Source organism: Triticum urartu, chromosome 7 (assembly GCF_003073215.2).
Source record: "Triticum urartu cultivar G1812 chromosome 7, Tu2.1, whole genome shotgun sequence".
NCBI classification, from domain to species: Eukaryota; Viridiplantae; Streptophyta; class Magnoliopsida; order Poales; family Poaceae; genus Triticum; species Triticum urartu.
The window spans coordinates 247,835,981-247,855,660 of NC_053028.1; the positions used below are offsets into that span (position 1 = coordinate 247,835,981).

At 50.4% G+C, this 19,680-nt stretch overlaps 1 protein-coding gene and 1 long non-coding RNA gene across 3 annotated transcripts; both read right to left on the reverse strand.

Annotated features, from left to right (window-relative positions):
• Positions 1–1,509: 1,509 nt before the first annotated feature.
• LOC125519914 lies at positions 1,510–3,641 on the reverse strand. Of its 2 annotated transcripts, none has more exons than XR_007288374.1 (5): positions 3,268–3,641; positions 2,426–2,518; positions 2,207–2,281; positions 1,997–2,075; positions 1,510–1,916 (listed from the first exon to the last, which is right to left on the reverse strand). It is a non-coding gene; the product is annotated as an uncharacterized LOC125519914 (long non-coding RNA). The 2 variants fall into 2 exon arrangements; XR_007288375.1 differs by having other exon boundaries at positions 2,426–2,666.
• Positions 3,642–9,471: 5,830 nt separating this feature from the next.
• Positions 9,472–15,149, reverse strand: LOC125519913 (ubiquitin carboxyl-terminal hydrolase 16-like; the record flags this gene model as incomplete). Its single annotated transcript, XM_048684692.1, has 4 exons — positions 9,472–9,924; positions 10,970–11,981; positions 12,491–14,492; positions 15,000–15,149. Coding segments are annotated over 4 exons (3,426 nt in total), but the record flags the coding sequence as incomplete, so codon positions are not given.
• Between the last annotated feature and the right edge of the window lie 4,531 nt (positions 15,150–19,680).

A 19,680-nucleotide genomic window follows, 5' to 3' on the forward strand; every position in this document is an offset into this window, starting at 1 on the left:
CGACACCTAACGACGACAAAGACATCGTCGGCGTCGGGAGGACAGAGGCGGCGGAGACCAACCCAACACGGCGAACGGCGGGGTGAAACAGGTAACTAGTTGGAAGAAAAACGCACCTACAGAGGATCCTAAGCCTAGCAATGCAAGGAAATGGGCAGGAGGCCACCAGAGGAGCTCCGGCGACAATGACATGCAGCGACATGCGAGGTCGGGAAGGAATCGGGAGGGACAAGACGCAAACGAGCAAGACAAAGGCATGAGGAGGATCGGGTGCTAACCACGGCGTGCTTGGCTTGCCAAGAGGTGGTCGGAAACGGTCGGAATCGAGGAAGAAGCAGATCGGCCACAGGGGAAGAAGACGAAGTAGAGGAAGAAGAGGACATCGTGGAAGAAGACGATTGCGTCGCCCTTGTCCCCATCTGGCTCCTGATCTGCTTGTAGTCGAAGGAGACTCCGTTGGGGAGCCGACCAGGAGCGAAGACAACGACGGAGGAGGGCTATGGCTGCGGCGGAGCCATGAGAGTGCTTCAGAAGCTCTCTGGGTGGAAGGGGCAACGACTATGGTGACGTGGCTTGGACCTACTGGGTGGCGGCGGCGCGGAGAGGGAGAGGGGGAAACCCTAGGGCGCGGGGCTGCGGTCTTTAAAGGAGGGGAGGCGCAAGTCCGTAGCTGCCCTCGTGGCCATGTGCCTCTGGTCGAGGAGTTTTACTGTGAGAGGGAAACGAGTGAAGGAGGAGGAAGCACGGTAACGAAGGGAGGCTGACAGACAGGCCCCGCATGGGAGAAAGTGGCTGGCGGCGAAGGAGCTGCTGCTGGGCCGCGGCACTAGTGGGCTGGAGGATGATGCTACTGGTGCTAGAAGGCTGGGGTCCAGGTAAAGCCCATCTCCTGTTACTTTCAAATCTCTGTTTATTTATAAATAAACAAATAAAAGAAGGGAAAAGACCAAGGTTTCTAGAGAAGAATAAGGAGGAAGTAAAAATATTCTTGGGCTCCTGGATTTATGAAGGATTTTAATAAAATGGTTTGGGCATTTTTAAGGCTAGAAAAATAATTCACGTTTGAATTAAATTCAAACTTGAGACATTTTTGAACGAAACCAAAACACATCCAAATGAGCTGAAATTTGGAGAGGTGACTATTGGCATCATTTGGGATTTATAGGGAAAGGCTGAACATTTTCCTGAACAGGAAAAATGTCACAAGAAAATATAAATGGAATAAAGAGGAAAGGAAAAGTTAGATGGGATAGGAACTTGGGTGAACTTGATGAATGGCTGCGGGTATGTGCATGGTGAAGAAATGAGGTGAAGATAAGAAGAAGAGGGTTCACACAAGAACACACAACAAAATTTAAATATGCAAACCAAGGTATGATGATCATGGCATAAACATATAGAAATGAAATATGCAAAACAATTATGATAATGCAACAAACATAAAAAAACACACGACAACAACTACAATAAATGGAAGGCAACTGAGCATCGGTCTCGGGGCGTCACACATTCAGAATAATAAGAAAAATATAATGAAGAACAAAACTTACTAACCTGAAAGCAGCCACATATGGTATAATTGTTCCATATCGAATGCTGAAAAAAATCATCTTATTAGCTATGGAAGTTCAACAATTGTAAATATAGTTCATTTTAGTAATGTAATACCCAGAAAAAAAACATCAGCACTGTCCAAACCCATCATTTCACCTCTCATTTTCAATGTTAAAAGCATGGACTGCACAAACTGCTGTTTTAATATAGCTCTCATTGCACAAGAAAATTAAGAACATGGAGATAGGAGAAGATGTAACCAGTGCATGGTCCATCTCAACCCTCGATGAAGAACCACCAAGCATACTTGAACAACCAAGAAACAAGTGAAGCGGAAGCTCGAGGTAGGAATCATTCAAAATCTGCACCATATGTGATATTAAATGTGTATATCCACGAGGAAATAAGCACCGGCAACAAAAGAGGAATGAATTGAGAGTACCTTGCTTTCAGGATTAGCAGTTTTAACACCATTCGTTGATTGAGCCATGAAACATTGACCAAAACTTGATCGACTGCGCCTACAAGCACAACACGCACGCCACACAACACAAGGGGAAACACCAAATTAGCGATCAACAAGCCATCTCACTACAATATACACATCAAACCCAATCCAATCGGTGCAACGAAAGATTCAAAACCCACTCACCATGTCATCGCCATCAAACCTCTGAGAACCATTTGTAGAACCTTGCGGCGGTCGGTTGTCTCACCATCCTCACTCCTATAACAGCGACAATGACAACCATTAACAATTTATAACTATTTTGAATTAGACAAAAGGGGTTGGCAGCCCCCAGATTTAGGAGTGCAGGTTTAATTAGCGTTCATCTCAAACAAAGAAATATTCATGGCTTCCTTACTTAACTTGTGCTAGAGTTGCAGATGGAAGTTGATGGTCCTTACGCTGCCAGGAAGAACAAGGCGATGATGTTAGCAAATTAAGTGCAGCTCTAGCACCCTGTGCATGAAATGTATCATGTATCAAACCATCAATTAACTGCCGAAAAACATAAATGTACCATGTGAAGATATAATAACTTCACGAGCGAACTCAATGAGTGTGAACCAACAGAGTGTGGATCACCACAGATTCTGCAGTCAACAACCTTCAGGACAGAGAGAAAATAGTTTCACATATTCTCAGATGGTCAGCATCAGGCAAACACAGGAGATTATACAGATAATTGCATTATGAAATACTCTATAAAGAAGTAAATCACAATATGCTATTATGCTTGCAAGTAATTTTTCTGTAACAGTCTTGCCCCTATTTGATTTTTGATGACTAAAGATATGTAAAATGTACGACACGGAAAATAGAGAAATCATGTTGATGAATAAATTTATAGAGTATATAACCACTGTTACTAAAACAAATCAGAATAGTATCACGTCAAGTTGATCCGAGAAGGTGGTTAAATAGACTAACATGTCTGTGTACCATTTCTCGTTTCTAATTTTAGCACAAGTCAATTCGTCATGATACACTGGATACACACACACATAGTATACTCTACCTAGTCTCAGTCATCCAAAACTGAACCAAAATGTGCTGCACACACAGTTTGCTCTAGTTTCAGCCATAGCATCTAAGACAGGAGTTTAACCAAAACGAGATGTGTACAAACTGAAACAAAGCATAACCAAAATGTACAAACTGCAGTTGATGTTCAGATATGGGAGTAGATGGGGAGACGGGAAGCTCACCATGTTGGTGTTGCGTGGAAGGTAAAGAGGGATGTTTGTCTGCTCCTCTGGCCGCTCTACCTGCAGAGATGAGACGAGACGAGACGGCGTCTTTGTCCACCGCCTCATCCCCACGCGGCCACGCCATTGTCACACCTGGCCACTTGGCATGTGTGACCTGGCAACCCTGCGGGTGGGACCCTTCCCGGCGTGTGCGTGTGTGGGTCGCGTGAGTATTTAGCTGGCCACCTGTGGCTGGTGTGGGTATGCGATGTGACCAGTTCAACTCTCACCTAATCTTCCCTCTGCAAGAGAAGTTCATCTTCCTCCCCAAGTCTCGCTCACCCCCTCTCTCGATCCCCTCTCTCTCTAGTTCGTTACAGTTGGTAATCAGAGCCAAAATCGCCCCAAATTTTTTTTCTCCCACCGCGCTGGTTGTAGATCGGTAACATCCACCGCGCCGGTGTGTGCTGCTCTGGCAAGCTCACCCGAAATCCGTCGCGGGGTTCGATCTCCTCCAAGCAAGGCGACGGCGCCCTCCAAAGCTTCGGCGGCGACGCGTCAGGTGCTGGCCGCCATGGACGAGGGCAATAGCAACATCACCAAGATGCTCGAGTCCCTCCTCGCCAAGATGGACGAGCAGAAGGCGGTCCACGACAAGCAGATCGAGATTCAGGCCGCCTTCAACGCGCAGATCTCGCAGGACGTGCACGACCTCGCCAGACAGATCGATCTGACGCAGGTCGACGTCGACGCGACTCGCAAGACGATGGAAGGCTCGGCATCGCCATCGGGGTCGGTCACCACCATGCTGCACCAACCCGCCGCTCCGCAACAACCCCCACCACCACCCCCGCCGCCTCCACACTCGCCGCGCGTGGCCACCGAACAGGGCCGCCAGGCGACCGCCCACGCGCGTCTCGGGGACCTTCAACCCCCGTTGATTCCGGTGCCTCCACAGGGCGGACTCGCTGCTCCGGCTGCCGCTCCCTCCCCAACAGCGGACCATTACGGCAACGACTTCCACAAGCCACCGAAGCACGACTTCCCTCGATTCGATGGCTCCGCTCCGTACCTGTGGCTGGATCGCTGCCTGGCGTACTTCGAACTCTACAAGGTCGCACCACACAATTGGGTGACCACCGCGGCGTTGTACATCGAAGGCCAAGCAGCGCACTGGCTGCAGGCATTTCGTCAAACACATCGCGGCATCACCTGGGAAGTATTCACGTCCGCCGTGCTCGAGGAGTTCGGTGCCGACGAGTTCGAGGTGGTCATGCACAAGCTGCTGCAACTCCGTCAGACGGCCACAGTCGCCGAGTACCGCGCGGCGTTCGACGAGCAAATGTACCACCTGCTCGCGCTCGATCCGTCCATCAACACCAAGTTCTTCGTCACCCAGTTCATCCTGGGCTTGAAGGACGAGCTACGCCCCCCGGTTCGTCTGCAGGCGCCCTCGAGCATCACCAGGGCGTCGGTGTTGGTGCGCATTCAAGAGGAGGAACTGGGCACAACGCGCGCGCGCCCACGCATCACACCAGCAGGGCGACCCCCACCGGCGGCGCGCCACAACAACCACGGGCGGCCGCGCCCAACCGCGCCCCCACGGACGACTACGCGCGCGAGCGGCAACTGCGCGACTATCGCCGCGCCAATAATTTGTGTTTCAAGTGCGGCGACCACTACTCGCAGGAGCACCCGTGCGCTCAGCCCGCCCAGCTGCTCACCATCAGGATCGGGGATCACGGCGAGGTGCTCTCCGACGACACCATCCATGCTCTGCAACTTCTCGACGACCCTGGAACGGTCGCGCAGCCGCCCGCTCCTGCTGGGGACGCTCCCGAGTGCTGCCTCCTCTCGTCGCACGCTCTGGACGGCACGGACTCGGCGACCACGATCCGCCTGCGCGCACTGGTGGGCAACCAGGTCATGCTGCTTCTCCTGGATTCGGGCAGCTCGCATAGCTTCGTCAACAAGTCTTTCGTCGATCGTCTTGGGCTGAAGACAGAAGAAATGTCGCACGTGGACGTGCGCGTCGCCAACGGTGACCGTCTTTCCTGCAACCGCATCGTCCCCGAGCTCAAGTGGCGGATGCAAGGGCACATGTTCGCCACTCCGATGCGCGAACTGGACATTGGCGCCTACGATGGCATCCTTGGCATGGACTGGCTCGCCCAGCACAGTCCCATGACCTTCCACTGGCAGGACAAATGGGTCAAGTTCACCCACGAAGACGAAGAGGTCACGCTCCGGGGCGTGCCCACGAAGGCATCCACCACCCTCAAGGCGATCAAACCAGACGAGTTGCGCAAGATGATCGCTGGCAACGACGTGTGGGCGATGGCCATGGTGGACACTTGCGGCCGCGCACCACCACCGCGGCGTAAGTGCGCCAGTCAGACACCGCTCGCTGATCTATTGGAGGAGTTCGCCGATGTGTTCGCGGCGCCGCAAGGGCTTCCCCCACACCGGCAGTACGATCACGCCGTCACACTGGTTGAGGGCGCGGTCCCCGCGAACACGCGTCCGTACCGCTACTCGCCGCTCCAGAAGGACGAGATCGAGCGCCAGGTCAAGGAAATGCTCGACGCCGGCCTGATCACGCACAGCATGAGCCCGTACGCCGCGCCGGTGCTGCTAGTCAAGAAGAAGGACGGCACCTGGCGGTTCTGCGTCGACTATCGCCGCCTTAATGACGCGACCATCAAAAACAAGTTCCCATTTCCCATCATCGACGAGTTACTCGATGAGCTTGCTGGTGCCGCGGTCTTCTCCAAACTGGACTTGCGCGCGGGCTACCATCAGATCAGGATGCGCGAGGAGGACGAGCACAAGACAGCGTTCAAGACGCACCACGGACATTTCCAGTTCAGAGTCATGCCGTTCGGCCTCACGAACGCGCCAGCCACGTTCCAGTGCCTAATGAACGCTATATTTGGTAAGTACGTGCACAAGTTTGTGATCATCTTTCTGGATGACATTCTTGTCTTCAGCGAAACCATGGCGGAGCACCTGGAGCACCTGCGCATCGTCTTCGAGCTCCTTCGCGCACACCAACTCTACATCAAGGAGTCCAAGTGCACATTCGCCGTGGATCACATCGATTACCTCGGCCACGTGATCTCCAAGGAGGGTGTGGCCACAGACAAGGAGAAAACGAGCGCGATGGAGCAATGGCCGACGCCGGCGAACGCCACCGAGCTACGCGGGTTTCTGGGCCTCACCGGCTACTACAGAAAATTCGTGCCACACTACGGCATCATCGCCAAGCCGCTGACATAGCTGCTCACCAAGAAAGGCTTCACCTGGACAGAGCAAGCTCAAGCGGCCTTCGAGCAGCTCAAGACGGCGATGGTCACCACGCCCGTGCTCGCGCTCTCCGATTTCGACAAGCTGTTCTCGATCGAGACGGACGCGTGCGACACAGGGGTGGGCGCGGTGCTCGTCCAGGAAGGCCACCCGGTCGCCTACTTCAGCAAGGCCTTGGGGGTGCGCAACCAGCAACTGCCGACGTACGAGAAGGAGTTTCTGGCGGTGATGATGGCGATCGACAAATGGCGCCCGTATCTGCAACGCGGTCCCTTCGACATCCTTACGGACCACAAGTCCCTCTGCAACCTGGGCGAGCAGCACCTCGAGACCGAGCTGCAACGCAAGGCCATGGCGAAACTGGTGGGACTGCAATTCCGGTTTCAGTACAAGCGGGGACTGGACAACGGTGCGGCCGATGCCTTGTCGTGCGTCGGCAAGCAGCTCGACCTGGCCGCGCTCTCGACGTGCCAGCCAGCATGGATCCAGGAAGTGCTCAACTCATACTCCACGGACCAAGATGCCCAGGATCGTCTTCAGAAGCTCACCCTGGCCAGCCCGGACGAGGACGGCTACGAGCTGCATCGCGGCGTCATTCGACGCCAAGGTCGTCTGTGGATCGGCGCCAACGCCGCGCTCCGCACCAAGCTCATCACCGCGCTCCACAACAGCGCCGTGGGTGGCCACTCCGGCGTCACGGCGACGTACCAGCGCGTGCGCAAGCATTTCGAGTGGCGTGGCCTGAAGCGCGACGTCGAGGAATTCGTGCAGCAGTGCGCGATCTGTCAGCAGGCAAAGCACGAGCACTGCAAGCCGGTCGGACTCCTGGCCCCTCTCCCAGTACCTACCGCGCCATGGGAGGATCTCACGATGGATTTCGTGGAAGGGCTGCCCGTGTCGGACGGCGCGGACACGATCATGGTGGTGGTGGATCGGTTCACCAAGTTCACCCATTTCGTGCCCCTGCGCCACCCGTTCCACGCACCGCAAGTGGCGAAGGCCTTCTGGGACAATGTGGTGAAGCTCCACGGCATTCCTGCGTCGATCGTCTCCGACCGCGACAAGGTGTTCACCAGCAACCTATGGAAGCAACTGTTCGCCGGAGCAGGCACCAAATTGCTCTACTCCACCGCGTACCACCCGCAGACAGACGGCCAGAGCGAGCGCGTGAATCAGTGCATGGAGGTGTATCTCCGGTGCGCGGTGCACGACGCGCCGCGCCAGTGGCGTCGCTGGCTGCCCATGGCCGAATTCTGGTACAACTCGACGTTTCATGCCTCGCTCAACTGCACCCCCTTCAAGGCGCTCTGTGGGCGGGAGGCCAATCTGGGAGCGATGCCGGCCTGGCCAGCGGACGAACACACCGGCGACGACATGGACTGGGCGGCGCACACGGAGCACATCCGCGCCCAGCTGGAGCACGCTCAGCGCCGGTTCAAGAAGCAGGCAGATCACAACCGCACCGAGCGCCAGTTTCAGGTCGGCGAGCAAGTGCTGCTGAAGCTGCAACCCTACACGCAGCGCTCGGTCATCAACCGGCCCTGCGCCAAGCTCGCCTTCAAGTTCTTCGGCCCGTACACCGTCCTCGAGAAGATCGGCCTCATGGCGTACAAGCTCTCCCTGCCGCCCGCGAGCCAGGTGCATCCGGTCTTCCACGTATCCCAGTTCAAGCCATTCACGCCGGACTATAAGCCGGTGTACGCAGAGCTGCCGCGCGTGCCGGACCTCTCCGTGTCGACGGCGGCACCAACGCAGCTGCTGGAACGGCGCATGATGAAGCGCGGGAATGCTATCATCGTGCAAGTCAAGGTGCAGTGGGGCGAAGGAGCGTCAGCCGCCACGACATGGGAGGACTACGAGGTTCTCCGGCAGCGGTTTCTGGCGGCAGCCATTTGGGAGGACTCGGAGCCAAGCTCCCAGGAGGAAGCTCAGTCTTAAGGGGGGGAGAATGTCACACCTGGCCACTTGGCATGTGTGACCTGGCAACCCTGCGGGTGGGACCCTTCCCGGCGTGTGCGTGTGTGGGTCGCGTGAGTATTTAGGTGGCCACCTGTGGCTGGTGTGGGTATGTGATGTGACCAGTTCAACTCTCACCTAATCTTCCCTCTGCAAGAAAATTTCATCTTCCTCCCCAAGTCTCGCTCACCCCCTCTCTCGATCCCCTCCCTCTCTGGTTCATTACAGCCATCTCCTTCAACGCACGCACGCACGCACGGAGAAAATGGATTTCATTGTGGGCTGCTCCTCCCATGGCCACCCTCCGCCTGCTGGACATCATCTCGTTCTCGCACCCCGGCCTGGAGCGCTTTGGTTCCGTCGCGACCGGCTCGTCCACGCTGTGCATGCTCAGCCTCGACGGGAGGGGAGTGGGCAGTGGCGACGGTGAAGTCAGGGAAGGAGGGCGTCGCGGGGAAGTGTCAGCCCACATGGTCCTTCACCAGTGGGTGGTTCCCGGCATCGCCCTCTTCCGGCAAGGCCACCCTGCATCTCCTCGTGTTCACCATCTCCCGCAACAGTGGCGCGGCGCGGCGAGCAGCCGGCCACCGCGAGAAGGCCGCTGCACGGACCCGACGCTCCAACTCCTCTTTGTCTTGTTCGGACAATGCAACCGCGGTGAGGAGATCCGCGACCGACGAGGAGAGACACAGAGGAGGGAGGCTGGTGGCACGGGGAAGAGGAGGGGCTCGAGGTAGGTGCGGCGGCGCGAGGAGAATTGAGGGAGATGAGAGGAGAGGAGGCGGCGGCATCAAAAGCGAGAAGGGGCTGGTGCGGAGACCCCGGGCTAAGTCTTGCCCAATTGCGTCTCCGTTCAATTGCGTCTGCCCCTTTTTACCTATTCTTTTTTTTCTCTTGCTAGCACAGTAAAAATGACTTTTACCTATTCTTTTTTTTTCTCTCTTGCTAGCACAGTAAAAATGACAAGGTGAAACACGCAAGGAGACGCCATTCACGCGACCCTTATTGTGTTGTATGTTGTATTGCAATGACTCAGCCAAGGCAACAAAATTGGACGTGATGACTACTCTGTGTATCTATCTACACTTGGCAATTGCCATGCTTGCTAATCTCAAACTTGTGCATCCGTTCTCATTGTCCATCTGGTCTGGTTAGTTGGTGGGTAGGCTCCCACATATGCCTCGGTCATCCATCCTCTCATAGAAAAGCATGTACGCCTCGCACCCGAGAACTTCTTCCAGGGGGACTTCCTTGATGTCGCGATCGCTTGCGCAAACCCATGAGGAAGAACCACTGCTCTGCTGCTTGCGACCTGCCCTCACATAAGCAACATAGTGCCCTATACTCAAGGCGTGGCCACGGTGCTCAATGACACCAACTAGACGATAGCTGGAGTTACCTTTGTCCTGGGAACTGAAGAGTAGAAAAAGGTAATAAATAGTTAGACCAGATGCAAGGAAATCTAAAGATTAAGCTGGAGTACCAACAATGCAACGTCTTTCTTCAAACAACAAACTGGACATTTGTTAACAAGAAAGCTCTATCAGATTAACAAAATAATATGGTGTATCTCAAGTGACTGATTACATACTTACTAATCATAACTCTTCTTGGAAATAAAGGCTCATACTAGTTCTCAACAGGCCATTCAAAGATGTTAGGTTTGTATATATATAAATAATATAATATCCATCCAATTGCAATTCTATAACCAGAACTATACTTAACAATCCAAACTTCAAACAGATTTTTCCCGGTTAGGCATTTCAAGGCACCTACTAATCACCTACAGGCCAAAAATGTTATACACTACACCAAGGTGATGATAATATAATCATAACTTGGTCAGTGATACTGATACACTGCCAAGGTGAATAGAGTTTGTACTCGACGGCCTGGACATCTGATACATATTCCAATATGGTATCCTATACCAAAAAAGAAAAAATAACAGTTTCAATGGCACAGGGTTCTGGTGATCTGCTCCATATCAGGCTGTCAGTACACACTCAAATTATGCTGATGCCTTCAGACGATTCAGTTAAGCTTGCAATTATCGTGGCCTGACAAGTACGAAATGCTAATCTGAACCAAGAAAAAAATTGTAGTCTGAACCTGAACCTATAAAATACTCCCTCCGTCCCAAAATAAGTGTCTCAACTTTGTACTAACTCTAGTACAAAGTTGTACTAAGCTTGAGACACTTGTTTTGGGACGGAGGAAGTAGTTTACAAACTTACATATAAATTCCTGAAGTCTGACATATTTTTTGTGTTCAAAACCTTCATTTCTGTAACCTGCAATGCCTATTTTTGAAGAGAAGGAATACTCCTAAAGCTTTGTAGAAGCAAACTATGACACAAAATAGTTGCTGGATTTCTAAAGGTAAGGACTTAATGGAACAGAAATAAAAGAACAGTCTTAGAAATTGCTGTATAGAACTATCAGAAGTCGGTACCTGGGGTCCATGAACGGTCCTGCATCAAGAATCTCCTTAAAGCTCACATGTCCTCTCTCTTTAGAAAGAGCATTGGTGAATCTCTTCAGTTGAATGGTTAACACAGGTGGCAGCTTAGCAATCAATTGTATTTGAAAACCACCAGTCTCATGTTTCTGCTCAATTCGGTTTTCTTCCACTTGTTGCGCACTATGATCATCCAGCTTTACCTGCTTCCCACTGCCTTGATTTTGGTCGCTGGTATCCTGACTATCCTGGGCACTCAGCAGGTCAGTCTGTTTATCAGTTGGAAAGGAACTAGGTGTAGCTTCCTGAACAACTTCATGACTTTTAGATTTTTTATTGGTAGTGCTGCAAGAGGCCGAGTTCTTTTCATCATAGCTCATCCCTGAAGTGATTTCTTCACTAATTCTGTCTTCAGAAAGAATAACTTGATGATGTGCATCTGAACCATGTGTTTGTCTATTTGGAGAAGTACAATGTACCGACAAGCTATTCAAATCATTAGATCGTTCACTTGGGCATGTTTTCCCGTCTGATAATTCAGTCTGGTCTCCTTCAACTGCTCGATTTACATTGGTACTTGCTATCATCGGTTCACCATTTTCACTTCCATTTGTTCTCGGCAGCTCAACAACCTTGGAACAGTTATCACATTTCCATCCCATCGGACAATAGCAAAGAAGTGTCAAGCATTCCTCGAGCGATGCAGCAGAGTTCATATGTACTGCCTCATCATCAGTAATATCACTGCTCTGAGCTCTCCCCTTGTCTTCTGTAGTAAGTTCTACTGAGTAAGTGTTCTCCTCGGCTTCTATATCAACAAGTGGAGGTGGACCAGTACCTTCTGGACTGTGAGGATCTACTATTGATTCATCCATCCGTTCAGTGTCATCAAACAAGTTAGGAATGAAATCAAGAACTTTTATTGGCACTTCAATGATCTCTCGTGGGACATTGTTTTTCTGAGTCTGCAAACGACCGTGGGCAACATCCTCCACTTCAGTAGAATCTGCAGATTCAAGCATACAGGGATTTAGTTTTATCAGCATTGGCAAGATCATGCAACCAGAAACCCTCATCCTTTGCATATTTAAGAATCTTTATCCACCACGTTCTAAGCTCTCTTTTTTCGACAATATCCATACACGCTTAAGTTAACTAACCATTTTGAGTAACACTTATTTTATGAAGGTAAGGACTCAAGACCCTGAGCTATCTTCAAATGTCAATTTAAACTACCACACTATACCAAACACTTTTTTCATGCTAAGACTGGTGAAACATCCAGCCCAATTTTCCATAGCCACCCCGAAGGCTTTGTTGCTACTTTTTAATGCATATGTAAAATATCCTTCACAATTTTCTCTACTTAGCTATTTCCGGAGCTCCAGCCGGAAAGTGTTATGTGTTCCTGTGTTCAGAAAAATAGCTAGCTGGTACTAGATCTCACTATTCCACACCTGCCGGCCTGTTCCACATTATATGTTTTAAGTTAGCTAGAGGAGCACATAGACTTACCAACTTTCAAAGGCTTGGGTGTTTTCTCCATGGCCTTATCTCCAAATTCTGAACCAGGAAACTGAGAATCGCCGCCTTCAGAAATTGTATGAATCTTTTCTCCATCAGTCTTGTCGGTTTGTTCGAATAGTTCCTTACGAGTCTTCGTCGGAGATCCACGGCTTCTGGTCATTGGTGGTAACGTAACACTTCTGGCTGGACAATCCTTTGATGGCAGCGCCAGTTGGAGCTCATCGAATTGCAGATCCAAAACTGATTTAGTTGGGCAACTTATGCAGTATAAGGTCTGACGCAACCAGCCCCTGAAAATGGAATTGCCAATTGTATGAAACTCTGCACCCCCATGCAATTTGTTTAGTTCCTTTGTCTCCTCTTCCAAAGCACTGCGCAAAGATGTAAGAAACTCTTGGCTATCCTGCATAAGAGAGCCCTTGAACTGCGGATTAAACACCCGCATATCTTTCAATAGCATCTCTGGATCCAGCGGGCGTCTGGCATCATTTGTGCTGCTTGTCTCCACAAACAATTGCTTCAGGTGCAGACCAATTCTCCCCAGCCGAGCACCCAGTCCTAAAATTGTTGTCCTCAGCTCACCGAGCGCAAGGAGGCACTGCAGCAGTGCATTCATGTAGCATGTGTTTCCAAGATTTGGCAACCCTCTGATAACACAGCCATTTCCATTAGCATACCCAGACGCATCATCCCCGGTCACTATTGCCCACAGATCCTTTGTATAACTCTCGGCCACATTTCCCCACTCATCCCATCCATTGCTGGCCGACATTGCCCGCTCATCCCTTTTATTTCTGGCCACAGTTGCCCACTCATCATTGCTCAGCTTGTCCTGGCCGAGCTTCAGAACGTGCCCACACTCGAAGCAGTAGCCCTTATACGGTTCATTGTACCACAGAGCAACCCAATGGTAGTCCCTGGTGGCGTGCCAGCGGGCGTGTCCCTGCGGATTTTCCATGTCCCCATTCTCCCCGGTGCAGAAAGTAGAGGTGCACTCCGTGCACACCATCAACCCAGCAGCAGCTCCCCTCCAGGTGCAGGTGGTCATGCATGGGAAATGCTCGCACTCTGGGGGTTTCTCGGCGGTCTTGATATCACGCACCATATCATCCAGCTCCTCCCTGTCCTTGAACAAGTGCTCGCATGACCCAATGTCGTATGTGCAGTCGCTGGTCTCCTCCGCTTCCCCCGTCGATGGCGACTCGCTCAACAACACCGGCGCCTTAGACACAGGCAGGTCCAGGTGCGGGTATTTCTGAGTGTTCTCAGCCGCAGACGCGAGCAACAGAAGGTCCATGGGCGGGGGTTTCTGCGGGTTCTCAGCAGACCCCGTCTCGCACCCTTCCTTTGCAACGCTGGCCATTGTTCCCCAGCCATCCTTTGCAATGCTATCCCCCGGCATTTGCTGATCCTTTTCGTTTCTGGCCGCCACTGCATAGTCATCTTCGCTCCAGTCACTGAGCCTCATAGGGCGTGCACACAAGAAGCAGTATCCCAAATTCGGTTCATCGCACCACTGAGCAACCCAATGCTGGTGCTCGCCGGCATGCCAGCGGGCGTGTCCCTGCGGATTTTCTATGTCCACCGGCCACCCAGAGCAGAAAAAATAGGCGCAGTCTATGCACTTCATCATCCCTTGGTCGTCCTCACTGGCTCCCTTCCAGGTCGTCTTGCAACTACGACGCCGGCACTTCCGAGGCTCCTTGAGGACCTTGTTTGCGACCTTGAGATCACGTACCACCATATCCAGATCGAAAAGTATGTGGTCGCACCGCCCGCTGTCGTCCATACTGTTGACGGTACTGTCGCTGCTGGTTGCCGCCTCCGCTTCCTCGGATGATGGCCACTCGCTCCACCCCGTCGGAGACGCAGACACGCCGCTGCATCCAGGACCAGCCGCAGCCAGCGGGTCCAGGCGCGGGGACTTCTGCGGGCTCTCGGACGCCTCCTCCGCCCTCTCCCTCTTCTCCTCTACCATCACGCCTGCTGCCTGGAAACTAAGAAACAACAAGAATGAGTCGGTGAATTCTGAACCCCAAAACAGAACAGTACGGGCGAGAAAAAACCGGACTAGAGGTGACCAAAAAAAAAACTCCGTCAGGAAGCAACCAACACCAAAAATCCCAGCGATCATCAAGGGTTAGCGGCGCCAATAACTTTCCTGGAGCGAAAATCCCGAAGAATCGGAGAACGAGAAAAAAAAACTCCACTAACAAAACGAGAAGATATCGAACATTCAGGTAGCGAGCATCAAGAGCTTCGCAGCTTTAGGGCGGAAAGGCAACCGGGAACGCCGGCGGAGCGGAGGACAGGGGAAAACTCCGCCGTCAAGGCATGAAGAACCCGAGCATTCAGGCGGAGAAACACACGAGAGCGGCGCCGCGGATCCGATTCGGGGGGGGCGAGAGAAACCCACCAGCAACACGCGATCAAGCAGGCAGGCAAGCACGCGCGCACCCAGCGACGCGGGATTAGCCGGGGAGGAGACGAGGCTTACCAGGAGGCGGCGAGGGAAGAGGACTCGGAGGGAGGACCGAGCGGAGCAGCGGCGTGGGCAGCGAGGCGGCGAAAGGGAGGGAGGCGGTTTCGCTGGTCGGGGGGACGGTGGCGCCGGGGCTGGTTTGGTGGGCTGGGCGAGGAGCTGATGCGGCCATGCGTACCGCCGGAATGGATTTTATCTCGGGGGTTAGGCAAGATTCTGAGGCCCTGCCCGGCCCGGTATGACCGTGGTTCCGGCTTTGGAGGACAGAACTTGGGCTCGATCAAAAAAAAAAAAACTTGACGCCAACAAATACAATGAGCAAATTTCTCGACAAAATCTGATAAGCATTTACCCCTAAAAGAAATCTGATAAGAAAATACACTCCAAATCAAATGTGATAAGCAAATCAGTTTCTACAACCTCTCTTCCCTATAGTTATAAAAAACGCATTTCTATGTCCCACAAGTTACCCGATATCATGAGATGGCCCATATAAACATAGTTGATATAGCCTTTGGGCATGTTCCTTGTTTTTATTTTCGTACAAGGTGTTCTTGTATGGTTTATGGTCTTCACAAAAAGAGAAAAGGGTGCCGCTAGCCGTACATCCAACTGTCTCGGACGCGGAGATAAATTCGGATGTATGTGGTCACCAAATATAGAGGGGGCGGATATAGATTATCCCTTCAAAAGTAAAGCTAATTTACCGAATATGCAATGACATCTCTTCTTGTGCATCATCATCGACTATTGGTGACACTGGTAACGACCAATCCATGACATAGTTTTTATCAGAGGACTAATAATCTGCAACATAGTATTTGAGGTACGAACATATCTGTTTCTTGATCATGTTCTTCAAATCACTGGATAAACATGCTCGAAGTCAACTCTTATGGTCACAAAATGTCATCATCAAGACCCTTCGCCCCTATAAATTCAACATTGTGTCTTGATAAATGATAGAACCTTTCGTGGGCCTAAAACCAAAGATCGGAGACTGGAAGATTACCATAGATTTAGGAGGAGGATGAGCTTACCCTTCCAAATATTTCTCTCGGAAGGATGGGAGAGTGCTTTGGAGGGTCCCAGGAACACTCCGCAACTACATACCACACTCGCTAGCGGGGCTAAGGGCCTTTCCAATGCGGATCATTAAACGGGCCTCATCAAATATCCGCAGACATGACTGGACGTGTCCACGAACAGCCTGAGCATCCAACCACATCCTCAAATTTGGACTATGGGCTATGAATGACAGTGAGTTAGATGAACCGAGAGGACAAATATATGAGTGTGATGCATTAGTTGTGGGGGCATGGTCTAAGTGACAGTGTCCCGGGCGGGCGTCCATACTCCCTCAGAGATCCTCCCAAGTTGAGGACGGTTTGTGGGATTTTGTGCGTCCAAACTAGTCCGTGGACATTTGATGACTAGCGTTGGAGGTAGTGTTCGGACTCCGGTCTGGACATTTTGTGACCCACGTTGGAGACGCCCTAAGTGTTGCAAACATATGAGGAACAAGTATTTTTTGGATTATTTTTTTTTCTTGTGCATCCTCACAATTCACAATGCATTAAAGACAAGGGTTTTCACACCATGAAAGCTCAAACTCAAATGTTAAGCCACATCATACACAATTATAATACTCTACACATAAACACTTAATTATTTCACTTGGTTCTCCGGCTAGCATGCACCACTAGATCAAGACCACTTCATCGTCATAAAATCTACTCACGTAAAAGGCGTAAGGCTCCCTGTTTCGCTCGTCTTGTGTTTAGTGACACCTCTCCCCATGTATGTTTTCCTCAGCACCCCATTCCTTACCTCACATGGTTTTCACATAACTTTGAGGTAAACCTAGTACCTCTATTTTTATTTTCATTGTAGGATTGCAAATAAAAATATTAGATACCACAAATATTCTACCAGTCCAATATGAGAGTTCTTGGAAGATACCAAAGCAACTACAAAGACAGACACCTAGCAGCATAAACATGAACAGTAGATTCAACATATACTAAAAAAAATACAACACTATGCAAACATGAAACTTCAATGTAGATCAAATACAAGAATAGATGATAAATTCCCGAAAGAGTTCAGATATACCTCTTCTCCTCTTCTCAATATGTTTTACATCTTTTAATCGCTGAGAGCAAATTCAGTTATGTCTTTTTGTTCTACACCATTGTTGCTCCAAGACAATAGTTCCTGAAAAGAATAACCGACTAGTAGAACAAACAACTAGCTAGAAGAGAGAGAAAAAAGAATGATTTTTCCACAGCTAAGCCATTCCACTTCTTGCATCCGTTGTTTATAAAAATATTTGTACCCATGGAATGGGCCACATACGAACAAGTATATGCTTTAAAGTTGCGAACATATTACAGATAGTTACCGATGTTAGAGATACGATGGGCAAATCAACATGACAAAGAACAAAAAGCAATCAGGAGACACGAGATCTTAACGTGGAAAACCCCTCCAACACGAAGGGGGAAAAACACGGGCGCCAGCCAGCCAAACTTCACTATGTCGGGGAAGGTTACAAACATCGAGGATTTACAACTGATCAACTTATCACATGCGGCGGCTTACAAGAGGTATATATAACACAGGTGACCTAGGTCAATACCGATCCGTACCGCGGGGGGGGGGGGGGGGGGAGGGGGCTTGGGCCTCGCTCTGCTCGCTCATCAGAAGTTGGCCTTTCTCTTTATACTTGAATTTGGAGCATAACATAACAACCGAGGGCTATGCGAGGGGAGATAGATGATATACCCCAACATATTTCCAAATCATGTCATAGATCGGCGTCCCACAATATATGTGCCCGCACATGCGTGCCACCAACCGCCTCCCTATGATACTTCAACACTCTTCTTAATTAGTTTCCTTTAGTTTTTAGATGCTAGTAGATTAAATCAATAAATGATATGACCTTAAGTTTTCTATTGATAATATGGAGTAGCTTGCACCGGAAATAATCTAGCATCTTTGGTGCTTAAAAAGAACATAAGGTCTCGTATTAGGACCTATATGTGTTCCTAAAGGAAATATGCCCAAGACGCAATAATAAAATTGTTATTTCATATTTCCTTATTCACGATAAAGGTTTACTATTCATGCTAGAATTGTATTGATCGAAAACCTAAATACATGTGTGAATATATAGACAAACACTGTGTCCCTAGTAAGCCTCTACTAGACTAGCTCGTTGATCAAAGATGGTTAAGGTTTCCTAACCATAGACATGTGTTGTCATTTGATAATGGGATCACATCATTAGGAGAATGATGTTATGGACAAGACCAATCTGTTAGCTTAGCATATTGATCGTTCAGTTTTATTGCTATTGTTCAAATACATATTCCTTCGACTATGAGATTATGCAACTCCTGGATACCGGAGGAATACCTTGTGTGCTATCAAACGTCACAATGTAACTGGGTGATTATAAAGATGCTCTACAGGTATCTCCGAAGGTGTTTGTTGGGTTGACATAGATCGAGATTAGGATTTGTCACTCCAAGTATCGGAGAGGTATCTCTGGGCCCTCTCGGTAATGCACATCATAAGAAGCCTTGCAAGCAAAGTGACTAATGAGTTAGTTGTAGGATGATGTATTACGAGACGAGTAAAGAGACTTGCCGGTAACGAGATTGAACTAGGTATGTAGATACCAACGATTGAATCTCGGGCAAGTAACATACCGATGGACAAAGGGAATAACGTATGTTGTCATAACGATTCGACCGATAAAGATCTTCGTAGAATATGTAGGATAGGAGCCAATATGAGCATCCAGGCTCCGCTATTGGTTATTGACCGGAGAAGTGTCTCGGTCATGTCTACATAGTTCTCGAACCTGTATGGTCCGCATGCTTAACGTTCGATGACGATATAGTATTTATATGAGTTTTGTGATTTGGTGACCGAATGTTGTTCGGAGTCCCGGATGAGATCATGGACATGAGAGGAGTCTCAAAATGGTCGAGAGGTAAAGATTGATATATAGGATGATGGTATTCGGACACTGAAAGTGTTCCAGAGGGTATCGGGTACTTATCGGGTCACCGGAAAGTGTTTCGGGTACCCCGAGCAATCCTATGGGCGATATGGGCCTTGTGAAGGAACACACCAGCCCACAAGGGGTTAGTGCGCCCTATAAGGCTATAGGAGGAGGAGAAGGAAAGGGGGAAGGGAAAGGAAAGTGTGGATTAGGATTCCCACTTCCTTCCCTCACCCCCCTCTTTCCTTCCCCTTCATGCATACATGGGAAGGGGGTGCACGGCAAGACAGGGCCCCTAGGGGGCAGCGGCCAACCCTAGGGCGCCCCTGGCTGCCTCTCCTCCCCTCCCACCTATATATATGTGGGGAGGGGGCGCCTAGAACACACAACATCAATTGTTAGCCATGTGCGACGCGCCCCTCCACAGTTTACACTCCCGGCCATATTCTCACGGTGCTTAGGCGAAGCCCTACACAGATCATGTGGCACCCCGGCTCAGAGCGACCGGTTTACCTTGCATTGCTAGCCCAGAGACCATGTCTTCTGGCAACACACAACATCTTGGTACAGAAAACAACCGCTTTATTGATACTAGTGGCTCATAGTTTACATTACAACAGGTAGCGAGGCCAAGTGGCACACCCGGTGCGGTCGAACAATATGTACATTATTTAGTGA